The 19,346-nt window shown below is 35.9% G+C and overlaps 1 protein-coding gene across 7 annotated transcripts in view; it reads left to right on the top strand.

The window, feature by feature from the left end:
- Window positions 1–19,346, top strand: part of PCNX1 (pecanex 1) — a 159,653-nt gene that overhangs the window by 109,373 nt on the left and 30,934 nt on the right. For all 7 annotated transcript variants that reach the window (XM_032345077.1, XM_032345080.1, XM_032345076.1 and 4 more), the window contains 8 exons: window positions 5,912–6,021; window positions 6,652–6,757; window positions 8,214–8,306; window positions 8,930–9,080; window positions 11,493–11,634; window positions 12,349–12,526; window positions 15,108–15,216; window positions 16,019–16,148. In XM_032345077.1, the coding sequence (XP_032200968.1) occupies window positions 5,912–6,021; window positions 6,652–6,757; window positions 8,214–8,306; window positions 8,930–9,080; window positions 11,493–11,634; window positions 12,349–12,526; window positions 15,108–15,216; window positions 16,019–16,148 (1,019 nt within the window). The remainder of the gene's footprint in view (window positions 1–5,911; window positions 6,022–6,651; window positions 6,758–8,213; window positions 8,307–8,929; window positions 9,081–11,492; window positions 11,635–12,348; window positions 12,527–15,107; window positions 15,217–16,018; window positions 16,149–19,346) is intronic.

Here is a 19,346-nt window from a genome sequence, read left to right as displayed (position 1 = left end):
GAGATCACAAGCAGGCAGAGAGGCAGACAGAGAGAGGGGGGGAAGCAGGCTCCCCACAGAGCAGAGAGCCCGATGCGGGGCTCAGATCCCAGGACCCTGAGATCATGACCCGAGCCGAAGGCAGAGGGTTTAACTTACTGAGCCACCCTAGCGCCCCTCATTTGACGATTTTATGGGGTATCCAGAGATGCATAATAGGTAGTTATATGTAGAAAGGCTTGAGGTAATGATTGAAAGATTTAGGATTCATCAACTAAATGAAAGTGTAAGTAAAAGACTACTAACCTGGACTGACAAGAGGAAATGGTTACAGGTAGATCGCTGGGAAATACAAGTATTTAAGTGATGGATGGAACAGAGTCCCACAAAGGAAACTTCAGAGGCAGGATTGTCTGAAAAACCTTTTTATTGAATTTGGCAGTTAACAGGCTATTGGTGACTTCAACAAAACAGCTTTTTGGTGTTTTGGCTGAGGAAGCTAGATTAATTTAAGGCTGGGTTTGAATAAATATTAAGGAAATATATGATAAGCTTTCTAAACATGTACATAATGGGGGTTGTTTTCAGGTTTTTATTTTTTAAAAAGATTTGATACTTGATTGGATTTAAAAGAAGAGCGGGAAATCCAGTAGAGAGGGAGATACTTGATGGAGCTAAGTCCAGGAGGATTGGAAGCAAGGAGATCCAAATGCAAGCTTCTCCCAAGTTCACCACCTGTAAACCATCCTAGCTTACAAGAGTCATGTTTTGGAAATTGAGAGATTATTTGGAAGTTGAAATCATAGATGTTAACCATGCAATAAGTTTTCTAGCCCAGTGTACAAAGGGTTATTTAACTCTAATTATCCAGTAGCAGAACAGCAATTATAAAACTGCCAAACAGAACTTTGTATCCTAAGGCAGGCAGGAAGATAGGTTATTTTCCTCTTTTGTTGGTTATGGTGTTCCATTACACTATTTTAGTTTTTGATATCACCCATTACAATAAATCTACAGGTTTAGAACATTTTTATGTGCTAATATGGAATGATTTTCAAGACAAAATATGTTTTTTCCAAGATTTATTGAAGTGTAATCAACAAAATGATAAGATATTAAAAATATATGTGATGATTTGATTCACTGTGAATGGATTCTTTTCCTCATCAAGTTACTACATTTATCACCTCACATTTTCTTTTGTTTTGTTTTGGTGAGAGCATTTAAGTTACACTCTTCAAGCAGATTTCAGTTATACAGTGCAGTGTCACCAGCCGTAACCATTATGTTACACATTAGATTCTCAGACCTTATTCATCCTTTTAAAAAAACTTTTAAGTTTATTTAAATTTTTAATTGAGTGTAATTGGACATATTATTAGTTTCAGATGCACAACATAATTTGATATTTATTTGTATTGTTAAATGATCACAATAAGTCAACATTGTTCAGCACACAGTTAGAAAGATTTTGGAGTATGTATCCTGATGAGAACTTTTAATGTCTTTCTCCTAGCAGCTTTCAAATAAGCAATGCTGTCTTCATTTCTCACACCCCCCCAGCTAGACCTTAATTGAAAGTTTATATTCTTATTTCTTTTACCAACCTTTCCCTATTTCCCACACCTCCCAGTTCCTGGAGGCTTCTTTTCTATTCCTGTTTCTATGAATTTGACTTTTTTCCTTTAAAAAAAAATTATGTATATGTGATACTATGCATTGCTTGTCTTTTGTCTGTCTGGCTTACTTCAGTTAACAAAATGCCATCCAGTTTCATCCATGTTGTTACAAGTGAAAAGATTTCCTTCCTTTTTAAGGTTGAGTAATACTCCTGTGTGTGTGTGTGTGTGTGTGTGTACACATATATATGTATCACATTTTCGTGTGTGTGTGTTTTAATAAAAAGGAAGGTACTCACCCTGATATGAGGAAGTGGTGATGCAACATGGGGGCTTAAGTGGGTAGGAGAAGAATCAATGAAACAAGATGGGATTGGGAGGGAGACAAACCATAAGTGACTCTTAATCTCACAAAACAAACTGAGGGTTGCTGGGGGGAGAGGGTTTGGGAGAAGGGGGTGGGATTATGGACATTGGGGAGGGTATGTGCTTTGGTGAGTGCTGTGAAGTTTGTAAACCTGGTGATTCACAGACCTGTACCCCTGGGGATAAAAATATATGTTTATAAAAAATAAAAAATTAATAAAAAAAATAAATAAAATAAAAATGTATTAATTCAGAAAAAAAAAAAGGAAGGTACTATCCCCCAAAATGGATGTTTCCTTTGTGCTTTTGCTTTTGTTTCTGAAATACCTCCAATGGCTTCTATATACATAGAATAATGTTGGAAGAATGTGCAAGACATTGATAACTGTAGCTACCTCTGGGCAGCTAGATGCATTGGGAGACATTATTGCATACCATTAGGAATGTTTTGTTTTTTTTTAAATCTGTTTACTAATACAGACTTTTACATTTATTATTTTTTGATTTCTGCTTTCCTTGTGTTTACTCTTTAATTTTTCCTTGACCTTTTTGGCTCATTAAAAGCTAAATTTTTTTTCTAAAATAACTTTAATGCATTCTAGTAATGTGTGTATACTTTCTAATGTTTTCATATTTTTAAGAGATTGCTAGAATTTGGGCCATTACAGAGTAAAGAGAAAATGTTCAAACCCACTACAGTGGGTAGAACAGACCCATCTTTTAATCTTTTGAAGTAGGTTCACTTCCCTTCTGTTTTTTATAGTTACTGAATTTTCTCCCATTTCTGAATCAGAGTTCACGGAAAACTCAGAGCTGGTTGGGTTTGTTTTGCTTTTTACTTTTTTAGTTAGTGATTCAATAAAGGTTGTAGTTACTACTTTTAAATATTCTTGAGTTATTTTAAATATGTGATCATTATGAATTATTGATCTAAGTATGTGATTTTGAGATCAATTTAGAATGCTTTTCCTTTGTCTGAGAGCAATAAAAAGTAGTGTCAAACATTTGTCAGATAAAGGCAGTAATCTTTAGTTTTCTCCAAACCCTTGCTTTGTTTTAATTGAGGAAAAATTTACGTAGAGTGAAATCCATGTAACTTAATCACAAATTTGAGAAGTTTTAACAAATGCATATACCTGGGTAATACATATCCTTCTCAAAATGTAGTTCCATTACCACAAGAAATTTCCCTCATGTTCCTTTTTCAGTTCCCCCTGCCCCAACCACTTTTACCATTTGGGGTTCTTGAACTTCATATAAATAGAATCATACCTCTTTTGTAGCTAATGTATTTTGTTCAATATAATGTTCTGAGATTCTTATTGCAAGAAAATATCCCATTTAGTTTTAAATTGTTCCTACTCCCATTGTATGCATATGTCAGCTTCTCTGCTGTCCTTGAGGGGAAACATCTGAGTTGTTCAGAGTTTAGGAATATATTTTTTATTAAGATTTTATTTATTTATTTAGGGACACAGAGAGCTAACACAAGCAGCAGGGAGGAGCAGAGGGAAAGGGAGAAGCAGGCCTCCTCACTGAGCAGGGAGCCAGACTTGGAGCTCTATTCCAGAACCCTGGGATCACCACCTGAGCTGAAGGCAACAACTTAACAGACTCAAACACCCAGGCACCCCTGGAATTTACGAATAGTGTGAATAAAGCTGTAGTGAACACACATATGTTTTAATTTTACTTGGGTAAATCCCAGAAATGGAATTGCCAGTTTTCTAAAGCAGCTGTTCTAGACATCTTTTTATTAGTTTTCATGTTTACTTAAGTTGTACATGTATATCTTTCAAAGAATCAAATATTTCTACAAGACTTATCACCAGAAACAACCATCTCCTACCTCTTTATCCCTTCCTAGAGTTCCCACTTTCAGGGGCACCTGGGTGGTTCAGTGGGTTAAAGCCTCTGCCTTTGGCTCAAGTCGTGATCCCAGGATCCTGGGATTGAGCCCCGCGTTGGGCTCTCTGCTCAACAGGGGGCGTGCTTCCCTTCCTCTCTCTCTGCCTACTTGTGATTTCTGTCAAATAAATAAATAAAATCTTAAAAAAAAAAAAAAGGAGTTACCACTTTCAGTTCTTTGAATTGATTCTTTTGGTATTTGCCTCCTGGTGTCTAAGTAACTGACTTATACTTCTTATATTTTGTCAGGCTTTGTCCATGCATTATCCATGGACTGTGCTTTATGGAAGTTGTAGGCTTAACTTTCTTTAATCTCTCACCGCACATGTCAACCACACATGGTATTCCTTGTCTCTCTCATAAGCCTGATTATGTTTCCCTTATTATCACTGTGAAAATGCTATTCCAATATACAGTTTATTTTCTCTTTTACTTTTTTCCTTCTGTGTTTATCTCTCTTTCTTTTTTTTTCTTTTTTTTTTATGTTTTAAATTTTTTATTTTTTTTGGGGGCGCCTGGGTGGCTCAGTGGATTAAGCCGCTGCCTTCGGCTCAGGTCACGATCCCAGTGTCCTGGGATCGAGCCCCGCATCGGGCTCTCTGCTCAGCAGGGAGCCTGCTTCCTCCTCTCTCTCTCTGCCTGCCTCTTTGCCTACTTGTGATCTCTCTCTCTGTCAAATAAAATAAATAAAATATTAAAAAAAAATTTTATTTTTTTTTATAAACATGTATTTTTATCCCCAGGGGTACAGGTCTGTGAATCGCCAGGTTTACACACTTCACAGCACTCACCAAAGCACATACCCTCCCCAATGTCCATAACCCCACCCCCCCTTCTCCCAACCCCCCTCCCCCCAGCAACCCTCAGTTTGTTTTGTAAGATTTTTATCTCTCTTTCAAATTCTCAAACTCCTGTATTGTTTAACTTCCTTCTCAGTAAATCCAGACATCAGGTGGTTCAGTTCCTGGCTCCACCACCTAATTGAACAAATTACTTGAACCCTTTTGTGCCTGAGTTTCTCATCTATAAATTGGGGAGTAATAGTACATATCTCCAAGGATGATCTTAATAATTAATTTAGGAAATACTTAGCAAAGAGCTAAGAATGGGGCTTGACACATAGTGTTCAGTGTGATAATAATGATATTTTGATGTAGCTATTACAAAAATGTCTCTGTGTTGTGATGTGTAACAATTTTGAAGACTTCATTATTTAAAAAAAAAAAAAAAGAAAAAAAGAAACCCAAATTATGTAATAAACTACTTTTGGGATTCTTACACCTCTCATTTCCCCTTCTTGAACCCCAGAGAAAGAAGAAGGAATAGAATGCTACTTACTTACTGGCCATACTTAAGAACTACTGACTCTTCCTTTCATCAGTATTACCTACTCTTTTATCAAGCACCATGCTAGTAGACTCCAGAAATACTGCAGTGAGCAGGCTTTACATGACATAGCCACATCCACATGTTTGGTTGGCTTTAGAAGCTAGCCTTTGCATTATTTCTTTTGGGCAATATGCAGTTCATTACTCAAGAGCACAGAATGCCTACTCAATTTTCTGGAAGACTGTGAAATAATGGCATATTGTGTATGAGCAAAGGTATCAGGATAAAAGCACAGCAGTGTCTCTTCTGTTTATCTAATGTGTTGTGCCGTGCGTTGCCTTTTCTCTGTTCCATCACTATGTAGAAATCAACCAAGTTATTTCATTTTCTAAAGGGAGAAGGTAGTTTACCATAAACCTTATACCACTTGAAATACAAAGAAATTGACAGCAGCATGTTATCAGAAGCAAATGTATTATCCTTAGCATATAAATACAGCTTTAGTACCAAAAGAAATCTGAAGATAATCTAGTAGTTAGATTCTAGCTCATCAAAAAGTAGTAACTAAATTTATGTGAAACAAAATACAATTAGTAATATGGCTAAAAGTTTTTGGTAAATTTATCTTCCTCCAAAATACTGACATAAAAGGTTATATGATAGATGATAAAAAAAGATGCATATTGTTCTATGAAACTTTTTTCCAACAGGATTCCTGGGATGGCCAGCATATTCCAGTACTTTTCTCCGTTTTTTGTGGTTTGTTAGTGGCAATATCCTATCATCTCAGCCGACAAAGCAGTGATCCATCTGTACTTTTGTAAGTGAAATCAATTGTTATTGAATTAAAGAAATTTAAGTAAGTTCACATTTCTTTCAAATTTCACTTTCAAGATCTGTTTTCCCACTGCCTTGTCAAAGTGCTGTTGACTTAATCTATATTGGGTTTCAAATATATTAATTTTGGATCAATTTTGGATCCCAGTTTGGCTGGGAATATTTGTTCGTATTTTCTCTCTTAAGAGGTATTAAAAATATATTTTAATAAAAATATGCTCTTTCTTTGCTTATTTATAGCATTGTAAACTCTTTAGACATTATCATTTGCTACGTTTAAATATACTTGGAATGCTTGATTTTTTTTTTTAAAGATTTATTTATTTTAGAGAGTGAGAGTGAGTGAGCACATGTGCATGAGTGGGAGGGGCAGAGGGAGAGAGAATCTCAAGCAGACTCCTCACTAAGTGTGGGAGCCCAACATGGGGCTTGATCTCGGGACCCTGAGGTCACGACCTGAGCAGAAACCAAGAGTTGGATGCTTAACTGACTGCACCACCCCGGCGTCCCTGGAACACTTGATTTTTTATCATAAACTAATTTTGTCATTTGAAGTACAGGTTATCAGGTTATGAATATATTTTTTATTCCTTTTCTTTTTTTTAATTTAAAGCTCTTTGGTGCAATCCAAGATTTTTCCAAAAACAGAAGAGAAAAATCCAGAAGACCCTCTGTCTGAAGTAAAAGATCCACTGCCTGAAAAACTTAGAAATTCTGTTGTAAGTTTTTGCTTTTACAGTCACCTGAGAGATGTAAATTTTAGACAGTTCATCATTTTATATAATGAAGGCCTTTTGAAATTGGGGAAAATGTGTGAACAGGTGTATATTGTTGACTGCCTTTATGTCAAATTTTAACCTGTTAAGAAATGCTCATTTCTCAAAGGTTGTTTCTGTGTGAAAAAGTATGCTATACATTCATTTTCTGAGTAGGTAAAATGAAGTAATTTCATTCTTTATAGAATTCTTAATCCTAATCAGTTTAAACTAGGATATGAAAAATACATATTTTAAAATAGTTTTTTGTTATTGTTCTTGTTGATAAAACTATGTCTTTTTAAATCATCTGCTAATGTTTTAGTGTGTTTTATTCCTCTAGGGCAATCGAAAAATTGTATGTGTGTTTATTTTTCAGATTGAAGAAGAGAGCAGTTATCTGTATTAATTTAATATATTTAAGAAAATGTGGGAATTTAAGTTTTCTAGTTTAGTGAATTCAATGATGTCTGTATTCTTTTAGTAATTATTTGAAAAATTAATTTTATAAATTCATATCTGCTTTATGGAACAAAGCATAAAACATTTTTTTTAAGTTACTTTAGATTATTTCTACTTGTGAAAAACTCTCATTTATATGGGTATTGAATTAGTCATAATGTTTACCTTTACTGAACTTGAGCTCTTCATGTATTCTCAGAAACTTTAGAAATACAAAACTGCTTCAGGATAGAATTCAAACAATTTTTTCTGACTTTAGTTTCCATGTTAGCAAGGACATTTCATGTTAAATGTGGTAAGAGATTTCTGAATGTAGCTTAAAATTAGCATAAATCTGTGGGTCAGTTGATGACCAGTCAAGATTTTGAGACATTTTTTATTTACTACAACCACTAAAAAAATCAAAATCTAGTAAGTAAAATAGGACTTGCAGTTTCAACATCTTAAAAAATCAATGAAATTATAACTTTGTTATCCAAAAGAATATCCCCTATAACTGGTATAGTAACTTAAGTACCTCATTTCCTTTTCCCATATGTAAAAAATCAAACTTACAGAGCAATGGGGGGGGTGGGGAATCTTCATTCTAAAAGACTTTGTTTTGGCCCTCTGGCTGCCTCAGTCAGTAGAACATAGGACTCCTGATGTCAGGGTTGTGAGTTTGAGCCCCACAGTGGGTGTAGAGATTAGTTTAAAAATCTTTTAAAATGAAACAAATAAAAGGCTTTGTTTTAATATGTTATACAGTGTGTAGACTAGTTTCATTTTCTTGATATTGCAGTTTCAAACCAAAATATCAGGAAGTTGGGAAAGAAAAAATTAATAGCCAATTATTATATATAAAAACTATCTAGAAGAATAGGATCAATGAAAAATTACTTCTTTGTTAGTGGGAATAAAAGAAATATGTATTTTAAAATTTTATGTAATTGTTGGGTAATAATGTTTTGTTCCACAGAGTGAGCGTTTACAGTCTGACCTGGTAGTATGCATCGTAATTGGTGTGCTATATTTTGCTATTCACGTAAGCACAGTGTTCACAGTGTTGCAGGTAAAGAATTTTGATCTTTGGATGGGGGAGAAATAACTGTTTAGACTCATTTTTTATTTGACTGCAGTATTTGTCAGTAATGCTGAAATATATAACTTTCTGTTTAGTTTTAACAACAAATATTTATTTTCTCATGGTTTCTCTGGGTTACGAATCTGTAGCTTAGCTAGATGATCCCAGTTCAGGCTGCGTTATGGTGTTGCAGTCATGGGGCTGCCCTCAGCTGAGGCAGGCCGTTGTTCTTTGCTGACCATTGGCCAGAGATCTGAGTTCCTCTCCGTGTGGCCCTCGCCATAGGCTGCTCGAGTAGCTGGTTGTCCCCAGAGCCAGTCGTCCTAGAGAGAGAAAGCCCAGGACAGAAGCCTCAGTCCTTTATAACTGATGTCAGATGTGACACACCACCACTTCTTCCGTACCTTTGGATCATATAGGGCAACCCTGGTACGAGTTTTGGAAAACCCACATAAGAAAGCAGTGTTAACTGTTGACAGATGTTTGGTTCTTAGATTCAAAAATTCACTTTGTTATTTTTTATTAATAATTGGAAGATTGAACTGACAAACTAGAAGTTTCTATAAATCTCAAAATCACTTTTAATTTTCCTAATTTTATTCTGCTTTTAGCCTGCTCTCAAGTATGTGTTGTATGCATTGGTCGGCTTCGTGGGTTTTGTAACCCATTATGTGCTGCCTCAGCTTAGAAAACAGCTGCCATGGCACTGCTTCTCCCACCCTCTGCTGAAGACCGTGGAGTACAACCAGTACGAAGTTCGGAGTAAGTATTTTGTTAACTCTGCTCTTTTTAATATTACGATTTTTTTTTTTTAACTTTAGCAGATGATGGTTAAATGAGTAGCATCAAGTAACACTTTGGCTTGTGTTTGTTATACTTAGATTTGAAGTTGTGATGAGTCAGACCTTTTGCGGGATGCTTTAATTTCAGTTGAAGTACAAATGTCAGTACCACAATGCTAACTTCCACAAAATAAATTCCTTCCTTTCTATGTTGTTCTTCATAGACCTCTCACTGATGAATCCTGTGCATGTCTGTGGCTTCTCTTCCAGTCCCTACCCTTTCCCTAAATGTTCTTTTCTATATATAGGCAATCCAGTTCTCCTTAAGACTTCTATTTGAAGTATTTTTAACTTGGAGCTTAGGGGAAATAGAGAGCACTTTGTTTCTGTTTCCACCAGTGACACTATGTCCTACTAGAGAAGGGTGTAAGAGTAGATCAGATGAAAAGAAGTTTGAAACACTTGTAATCGTTTTTACTTCTTCAGATGTGGGATAAGGTATAAACTGACTCAGAAGGAGGCAGGTATCTGGTCCATTTTAAACCCTGACTTTTCTTATCTGTCATAAGTAGTTGGTCTTTATTCATTGGCCCCATGACCTGTGGTATGCCATACTTCGTCATTTTAGAGAAATAATAAAAGTTCCTAACTATGTCATCATTTATTATATATCTGTGATTAAATAAGCCAGTGGTTTTTCCTAAGACTTTTTCTTTAGTTAGTGAATTATGACAGTAAATTCCTCAATTGTTTGAAGATTAATTGTTCAGAGAATTCTAAAGCTTTTAAAGCTTGACTATGCATTCTCAAAGCAAATTTCCTGGACCTTTTGGTAAAATTGCTTAGAGCATCCTTTTGAAAGGAATCTCGGGTGCCTCGGTGGCTCAGTAGGTTAAAGCCTCTGCCTTCGGCTCAGGTCATGATTCCGGGGTCCTGGGATCGAGCCCCGCGTCGGGCTCTCTGCTCGGCAGGGAACCTGCTTCCTCCTCTCTCTCTCTGTCTGCCTCTCCGCCTACTTGTGATCTCTGTCTGTTAAATAAAATCTTTTAATAAAAAAAGGGGGGGGGGGCGCCTGGGTGGCTCAGTGGGTTAAGCCGCTGCCTTCGGCTCGGGTCATGATCTCAGGGTCCTGGGATCGAGTCCCGCATTGGGCTCTCTGCTCAGCAGGGAGTCTGCTTCCTCCTCTCTCTCTCTGCCTGCCTCTCCATCTACTTGTGATTTCTCTCTGTCAAATAAATAAATAAAATCTTTAAAAAAAAAAAAAAAAAAGGAATCTCTTTTTCTGAGCAGTCAGCCTCAGCAGTGGGCTTGAAATACTCAGTAAACTATGTCATGTGTAGATGTGCTGTCATCCAGGCTTTGTTGTTCCATCTGTAGAGTTTAGTTGGTTTGTTTAGTTTGTTTTTAGTTTTTTTTTTTTTTTTAAAGATTTTATTTATTTACTTGAGAGAGAGACAGTGAGAGAGAGCATGAGCGAGGAGAAGGTCAGAGAGAGAAGCAGACTCCCCATGGAGCTGGGAAGCCCGATGCGGGACTCGATCCCGGGACTCCAGGATCATGACCTGAGCCGAAGGCAGTCGTCCAACCAATTGAGCCACCCAGGCATCCCATAGTTTGTTTTTAGTTTTGACAACAAATATTTGTCTTCTCATGGTTTCTCTGGGTTTTATTTATTTATTTGATAGAGCACAAGTCGGGGCAGAGGCAGAAGAAAGGGGAGTAGCAGACTCCCATCTGAACAGGGAACCCGACCTAACCTTATCCCAGGAGGCTGGGATCATCACCTGAGCGGAAGGCAGATGCTCAACCAACTAAGCCACCCAGGCACTACTGTCTTGGCTTTTAACACCTTCCTCGTTAGGCTTAATCATTTCCAGCTTTTGATTTAAAAATGAGAGATGTGTAATTCTTCCTTTCACTTGAACACTTATAAGTAGCCCTTGTAGAATTATTAATTGGCCTAATTTCAGTTTTAGGGAATAGGAAAGCCTGAAAGGAGGGAGAGGTATGGTAGAACAGCTGGTCAGCAGAGCAGTCAGAACACATACATTATTGGTTAAGTTTGCCCTCTTCCATGGGTACAGTTCATGTATTCCCAAAGCGGATACAGCAGTACCATCAAAGATCACTGACCATAAGTCACCATAGCAAATATAATTATAATGAAAAAGTTTTAATATTGCAAGGATTACCAACATGTGACAGAGAGACATGAAGTGAGAAATGCTGTTGGAAAATGGTGCTGATAGACTTACTCAGCTCGGGGTTTCCATCAAGCTTCCATTTGTAAAAAATGCAGATCTGGAAAGTATAATAAAGCAAAGCACAATAAATAAGGCGTGCCTGTATTTTACACAGTAGATGATGTGATCTTCTTACATTGCCTTGTTAGATGCAGCCACTATGATGTGGTTTGAGAAACTTCACGTGTGGCTTCTTTTTGTGGAGAAGAATATCATCTATCCATTGATTGTTCTCAATGAACTCAGTAGCAGTGCAGAAACAATTGCTAGTCCAAAAAAACTGGATACAGAGTAAGTACAATACTCCTCTCATCTATGTTTAGCTGCTAGGGGCCGTCATAAGCAATGTCCTAAGACATTGATCAAGGAGCAATAATTGAGTGTCTCTTTGGTGCAGTGCACTGTGAGATTAAAAAAAAATTCAGGTGATGCTGTGTCTGTAACTTCCCTTGCCCCAACATCTGTTTCCGCTCTTGTATATCACACTCCAGACATCTTATCCTCAACTGATATTTCATGAGAGGACATTTATTAAATAAAATTAATTTTTAATTTTAAATGGTAAGTTTGAGAGATGCCTGTTTTTGTGTACCGTGTAAATGAAGCTGTATCGTTGATCACTTGCCTGTATGGTCATCCTGTAAGCCTTCCCACTAGGCTAGGTACATGTTGGGTAAGCCTTAATACATGTTTTTTATGTGCCAAATGCTATCAATAGTAAAGCAATAAAAATACCCAGAAACTGGAGAACCATATATTAGAATTGCAGTGCTGTTACTTATTTTTTTAAACATGCTTATTTATATCAAGGAATAAGAACCATATTACATATTGTTAAAAGGAAATACTATAGTAGTTTATTTTCGGATGCGATTTCCTGAAGTTCACAATTTGATATATATATTTTGTAAGCATGGCTAATGAAATGGTGATTTTTCAGAAGTTAGTAGATTTTCTGAAGTTCTCAGTCATTGATTGATGAGTGGTGCTTTCTTTATATTCTAGATTAGGTGCTTTAATGATCACCATTGCTGGTCTGAAGTTGCTACGATCCTCTTTTAGCAGCCCTACATATCAGTATGTTACAGTCATCTTTACTGTGCTCTTTTTCAAAATTGACTATGAAGCATTTTCAGAGACCATGCTGTTGGATCTCTTCTTCATGTCCATTCTCTTCAACAAGGTAATTTATCACTGAATGGAATATCCCTATCTGTAAAAAGTATCACCCTAAGTAATACACTGTTTAGTGAGGATTCTGCTTGCATTTCATTTGCTTTGTTATCTTTTAAGTAATACCTTTCTTCAGTCAAGCAATTACTTAGGAGCATTTTAGAATCACTAGATAATGCTAGTCGTTATGACCCATAAAAGGCATATTTCTTGCTATAGGTAGGAAGATAAGATTAAGTTATATAGAAAAATTAGAGAAACACCATTAGCTATGTATTTTTAAGTATTAGGCTCTTCTAAAAGTGGGTGTGGTTTTGAATAATTTTAGAAATAGACATGGCAGTAATGGAACTGGGCTTTGGGCTCCTGGACAGATGGAGGGAGGAAATAACCTGATAGCTGAATGAAGATGTTAGATGCTGAGGCCAGTGAGGCCGTGTGGGAGGAATCAGAAGTTAGTTTGATGTCAACATTTGTAGAATAGTCTGAAAATTACAAAACACTTCTAAGATTTATTATCTACCCCTAAGAGAGGTACTTTTAGTCCTTTTACAGATGAGATGGCAAAACCTGGGTCTTCCACCTCCCTTTCTAAGAATCTTTTTACTGAACCATATTACCTTTCTAAATGAAATAGGTTGTGAGTCAGATTATTTGTAAGTTAAATTGAATTTAGATTTCATGTTAACACTGACCACATACAAAGGACTTTGACATATATTATCCCATTTGATAGGTAGCAGAGAGCTGAAGCATATGACAGCTACAAAACACAATGAAAGCCCAATTTTAGGCAAGTTAGCCTGGTCAGCCACATTTAGGATGAATTGGGGAAGAGAGAACCTAAAGGTACGGAGAATAGTTTAAGAGACTGTGACAGTAATTTAGATGTGATAGAGGTCTAACCTAGGATGGGAACAGTACAAATGTAAAACCATTAATCTGAACAAGGTTTTAGTGATAGTCAATTTCAAAATATTGTGCTAAATATTGTACTAAGTAGATTCTAAAATACTGCAGTATAATGTTTGTTCAATCACTAATTTCTATGCATTTTTATCATTTATTTCTTCTTCTAGTGAGCTTGGTTAACCAAAGGAGGAAGACAGAAAGTTAAAGAATTGTTTGTATAAAGAAGCATGTGGTCTCTCACAAATTTAAATATTTAGGTTGAAAATTATATGGCATCTTGTTCTGGTTGGGAAAAAAGTGAAAGTTTCAGTAAAATAGAAACAATCTCTGAAATAGACTTAATTTGTATTAGTTTGGATTTTCTTAATACTTTCATTTGTTAAACAAATTGTCCTTCAGCGCATACAGTGCTCCAGAACTATTCTAGATCGGTGAGCAAATAGGGAAAGCTCTGCCCTTAAGGACTTCATTATGTAAGGTTAGCTAATAGAACTTAACAATGATAGCAAGCAAATAATTTTCAGGAGCTCTTTAATATATTTTTAAAGATAACATTGTAAAATGAAGCATCAGTTAAATAATCTTACAGAAAAAATATGAATATATACAAAAGTGCTTTTACCCACTAACCACTTATCTGTGTAACTGCATATCATTTTTTCTTCAACATTACATCAGAATTTGAGTTCAGTCTGGTTCATATTTAGAACCTGAAGTTTAGTTTTCTAAAGTACTGCTTTAGACAGTTACAATGGCATCTTGATAATACAAATGCTGCTTTTACTTCTCTTATCCTGATCACATCCTGATCAAGGATTACTGGCATAATTTTGAATCATGGCAAAGAAGGCAGGAGTTCATCTGCATTTTGTAATTGGTTGAAGTTGTAATTTCTTTTTTTAAATTGAAAGTTAAACAGGTTCATTTGCAATTAATTGAGCAATATAAGTATGAGATGTTCAGTGCCTGAGTCACGGCACCGAATTAGTTTGAACCTCCTGCCCCAAGATCCCGTGTCTGTTCTGTGAGTTGGGCCTTGCATTGCCTGAGCTACAGAGGCAGTTTAGGCGAGCACAGTCATTCTGTACCAGTGTCGAGGACACGCTCAACAACAAAACAAATCCTAACTTACGTAAAGTTAAAATGTGTATTGTGTTTCCACTGACAGTCACAATTGAAATTAAGAACAGATGCCTAATATGTGCTACTCAGTCTTGGGCAGACAGGCACTGACAGCTGTACTCCAACTTTATTTCCTGCCTGGCTGCTCTCACACTTCTTTTGACATTGCATTTAAAACATACTCAGTTTTCAAAACACTAAATTTGAGGAAAATGTGTCTTAGAATAAAAATATGTATGAATTTCTGAAGCTTTATAAACATCTAGATTAGGATCCTACCTTTCTATGTTTTGCTTGTAGTAGTAGGAATATAACCAATAGAGGGCATAGAGTCGTTTAAACAGGTGAACCACAAGCTCATAAATCAGCTCGCTGTCTTTACTTAAATATATATCCAGTGTTTTGGCAGTTGACACGTCTTTTCCTTTTACGCATATGGCACATAATTTCAATGCCATTTTTCTATTAAAAAAAAGAACTTTTAGAGGTCTTTCATTTTCTAATTCAAGTACCTGATGATAAGGTTTTTGCTGATTGTTTTCCTTTTCCTCCTACAGCTTTGGGAACTCCTTTATAAGTTGCAGTTTGTGTATACTTATATTGCGCCCTGGCAAATTACATGGGGTTCTGCTTTCCATGCTTTTGCTCAGCCCTTTGCCGTGCCCCGTATCCTTCCAATAAAAGTTGTGTAAGAAAGGGCAGTCACTTCCTTGATGTGAATGTCGGTTTGTAGGCGTAACCTTTTATAGGTATAGAAGATCGGTTACTAGGTGATAAATTATCAATATTCTCAGTCTTTTGAGTCCACATCTGTACTGATTTTGATCGTTTAATTTATATTACCATCTGTGACCCATAGATCCTCTGAACATGAGGACACTATTAAGATTTTATGATTAAGCAACGCTGATTTAAAATTTTATGTATACATGTGTGTTGAAGGCTAGGAATTTTTAAATAAATATAAAATGTTTAGAAATATTTTCAAATGAAGATACAAACATTCTTCATAATCATATGATTATATTTGAACTATGTTTAAAATGTCCTATTCTAATTATTTCTTAAAAGTACTTTCTAAATAAAAATAAAGGTTAGTGACCACATGGATGTTGAAATGCAGACTTCTTGTATCTGTAAATTTTAGTTTGACCTTTCGGAAAATTTAACCCAGACATATTTATTCAAGAGTTAGTGTGTGGACTTTTATCAAATACATATTAGCAAATACTTATCTGACTCCCTTCAAAGCATCATGCCAGGTTATACTTTCCTGGCTGTATCTTTCTGCTGTACCCCCTTATATTGTCCATGACACCCTCTTTTGTCTTCCTCTGATGAACCTCATTGTTCTCGTTTCTGTAATTGCAGTATGCTTGTGAGATGTATGTATGTGTGTATGTGTGTGAGTGCACACGCGTGTGCTCACTCAGGTGAATGTTAAAATCCTTAACCAGTTTTTTCATAGATTCAGCCATGTTGTTTGTTCAGGCTGCTGTATCCGCCTTTTTTTCTACTCCACTAAATCCCTTTCTGGGAAGTGCAATATTCATCACTTCATATGTTCGACCTGTGAAATTCTGGGAGAGAGACTATAAGTGAGTACAATAAAACATTTGAAAATAGATTTTATCTATTCTTTACTAAGAAAAACTATCAACAGCATTATTATAATAATTCACGGCTAGTAATTTTTTGTGTTGAAATATTTTGCTGAAACTATTTTATAAATACTCTTAAAGTTTCAAAATCATAAAATTGGAAGTCAGAATAACTACTCTATATTTTCTCTGATTTTTTAAAATATTTTTTTAAAAACCTAGTTATTGTTGAGTATACTCATTTTTTTCTTAATGCTATTTCTTTTGAATTGGTTCCATGTTAATACTACTCTGAAGCTTCATGCTATACAATGTCATTTCATTATGGCAGTCAAAATTAGTTATCTCATGGTTTTCTTAGAAATAGTTATTTGTAGAGCTTACTTTTCTGTAGATTATTTCTGGCTTTTTAGGAGAATAACTTCCTAATGATCCATTTTTTTTTTACATAAAGTATTTTGCCCATTTAGATTTAGTACCTTTGGTTAGCTGTTTTAAATGATGCCTGCTAACTGTCCTGACATGTAATCTCTCCAGGTGAATTTATTTATTTCTTCCTTCCTTTCTTTCTTTTTTTTAATTTAAGAAAGATTATCCAAAAGGGGAATTACTGAGACATGGAGCCTACACATTTTAAGCCTTTTAACGTATATCAACATATTGATTTGGAAAGAGCTTATATTACTTTTTAATTCTACAGGCCATCTTCATGAGTGCTTCTTTTCTTTCTATACTTTGACACGTTAGCATATATAATAGGTGAGAGTAGTAGTCTCACCATTTAAACAATGGACTAGCTTGGGAATTTGAAGCTTTTGCTCTTTTATCTAAAATCACACATGGTGTTTCTCTTTTTGATGAATTTCAGTGTTATTTATATTCTGTTCTTCTCAGCTAACTTAAATTGAGCCCAAAATAATGTCTGTGGTGGCAGTTTTTGTCGAAGGACCCCTTTACTCTCTCTGTCTTTTCTTTTTTAAGATTTTATTTATTTGACAGAGATCACAATTAGGCAGAGAGGCAGCCAGAGAAAGGGGGAAGCAGGCTTCCCACTGAGCAGAGAGCCCGATGCAGGACTCGATCCCAGGACCCTGAGATCATGACCCAAGCTGAAGCAGAGGCTTAACCTAACACTGAGCCACCCGTGTGCCCCCCTTTACTCTCTTCACAGTTATTAAAGTCTCAGATAGTTACTGTATTAGAAATCAACACTTAGAAAAATTCAAATGTTTATTAGTTTAAAATAGCAATAACAAATTCATTATGTGTTAATATAAATAATAATTTTGTAATGAAAATTACTATATTTTCCATCCCACCAAAAAAAAAAAAAAAAATCAGTGAGAAGAGTGTCACTGTTTTTATAGTTCTATAAATCTCTTTAATGTCTGGCTCAGTAAAAGACAGCCGGATTCTCATATCTGCTTCTGCAGCAATCTGTTCTTGAAATATGTTGTTTTAGTTGAAGTATATGAAGAAAATCTGGCCTCATTCAGACATATAGTTAGAAAAGAAAGAAGTATTTTAATAGCCTTTTTAGACAATTGTGGATATTTTTCTTTGATCCTTCATTAAAAGTTGACACATGGTAGTTTTCTAAAGATTAGTTGCAGTTAGAGTCTAAAACCGTTATCTGTTGTTGGGGGAGAAGAATTTACTCTGCCCTTCAAGATCCTTCTAGCTCAATTAAGAATCAAATTGACATGAGACAAATAAACAGGAGAAAATCAAATTTAGTGTACACATGAGGGAAATCCACACAGACATGGAAATTCCAAAGACAGGTAACATGGTGCTTCTGTGAGCTAAAGAGAAGGGTAAGCGTCTTAGGTTACAAAGTGGGGAAAGATCATTAGCAAGAAGGTGAAAAGAGGTGTTTGGAAAACAAAGGTTGCCCCACTCTGTAGATAAGTTGCTTAGGTAAAGAGGAATCTCTATTAATAGATCTCTTGGTGATACAAGCAAGCAATTGAGGGGGTGGTAAAGCTCTTTCCCTGAATCTACTGGGTTTTGATTGCTTTAATTTTTTTTTTTATTTTAGAGATTCTAAAATTTATTTAAGATTTATCTAAGATTTATTTATTTATTTATTTATTTATTAGAGAGAGAGAGAAAGAGAGAAACAGGGAGAGGGAAAAACAGGCTCCTTGCTGAGCAGGGAACCTGATGCAGGGCTCAGTTCCATGTCCCTGGAATCATCACCTGAGCCAAAAGCAGACACTCAACTGGCTGAGCCACCTAGGTGCCCCTTGATTGCTTCTAGCTCAAAATAATGTTCATGTACAACTGACCCATCTTGTGGTGGCCTCCCCTTGGCCCCATGAATTTTTGGAACTGTGTTACATCAAAATTCACTGATGTGTCTTACACTTTGAATGGATTTTTTTTTTACCCATGCATAATCTTATAACAGCATTTATTAATCATTAAAAAATATTGGTTCACTGGGTAATGTAGATCTTACAGTTCTTGATCAAGATCCTGATACATTTCACTATATAATTTAAAAAAATGTATTCATTCATATCACCACCCATCTCTAAAGAAATGTGTTTAAGTATTGCTAAGCTGTCAAGCTTGTTGGTTAAATATATATACATTTTCCCAAATTCGAATTTTTGCTTAGAAACTTGAATTTTGTTATTGGCAGCAGGACAGACCCACTTTATTTTTGAGAAATGTCTGTCAAGTATGTCAGTCTGAATAATCATAGTAAAGATGGTGTTCCATGAAAAAGAGTTAGTGCAGCCTACAGTTCAAACTACACAAATGCTTCTCTTGAGACAACCATCCTACTTCAGAATGCAGCAGAAGTGCTTTATGTGGGGGCGCCTGGGTGGCTCAGTGGGTTAAGCCTCTGCCTTTGGCTCAGGTCATGGTCTCAGGGTCCTGGGATCAAGCACCACCTCAGACTCTCTGCTCAGCGGGGGGGGCCTGCATCCCCACCCACCTCTGTCTGCCCCTCTGTCTACTTGTGATCTCTCTCTGTCAAATAAATAAATAAAATCTTGGGAAAAAAAGTGCTTTATGTGTATTTTGTTACACATAATTTTAAAAAGACCTGTACTGAGGGGTGGGTTGTGATTTAATAAAACTGGGTTTTTTTTTTATTGCTTGATTAAAGATATTTTAAAGCAAAACTTGAATTTTTATTTTTTCTTGTACATATGTGGCAGTAAAAAATACAGTTTGGTG

This window comes from Mustela erminea, chromosome 5, assembly GCF_009829155.1.
Source record: "Mustela erminea isolate mMusErm1 chromosome 5, mMusErm1.Pri, whole genome shotgun sequence".
Taxonomy (NCBI): Eukaryota; Metazoa; Chordata; class Mammalia; order Carnivora; family Mustelidae; genus Mustela; species Mustela erminea.
This window is presented reverse-complemented; position numbering and strand designations above follow the sequence as displayed.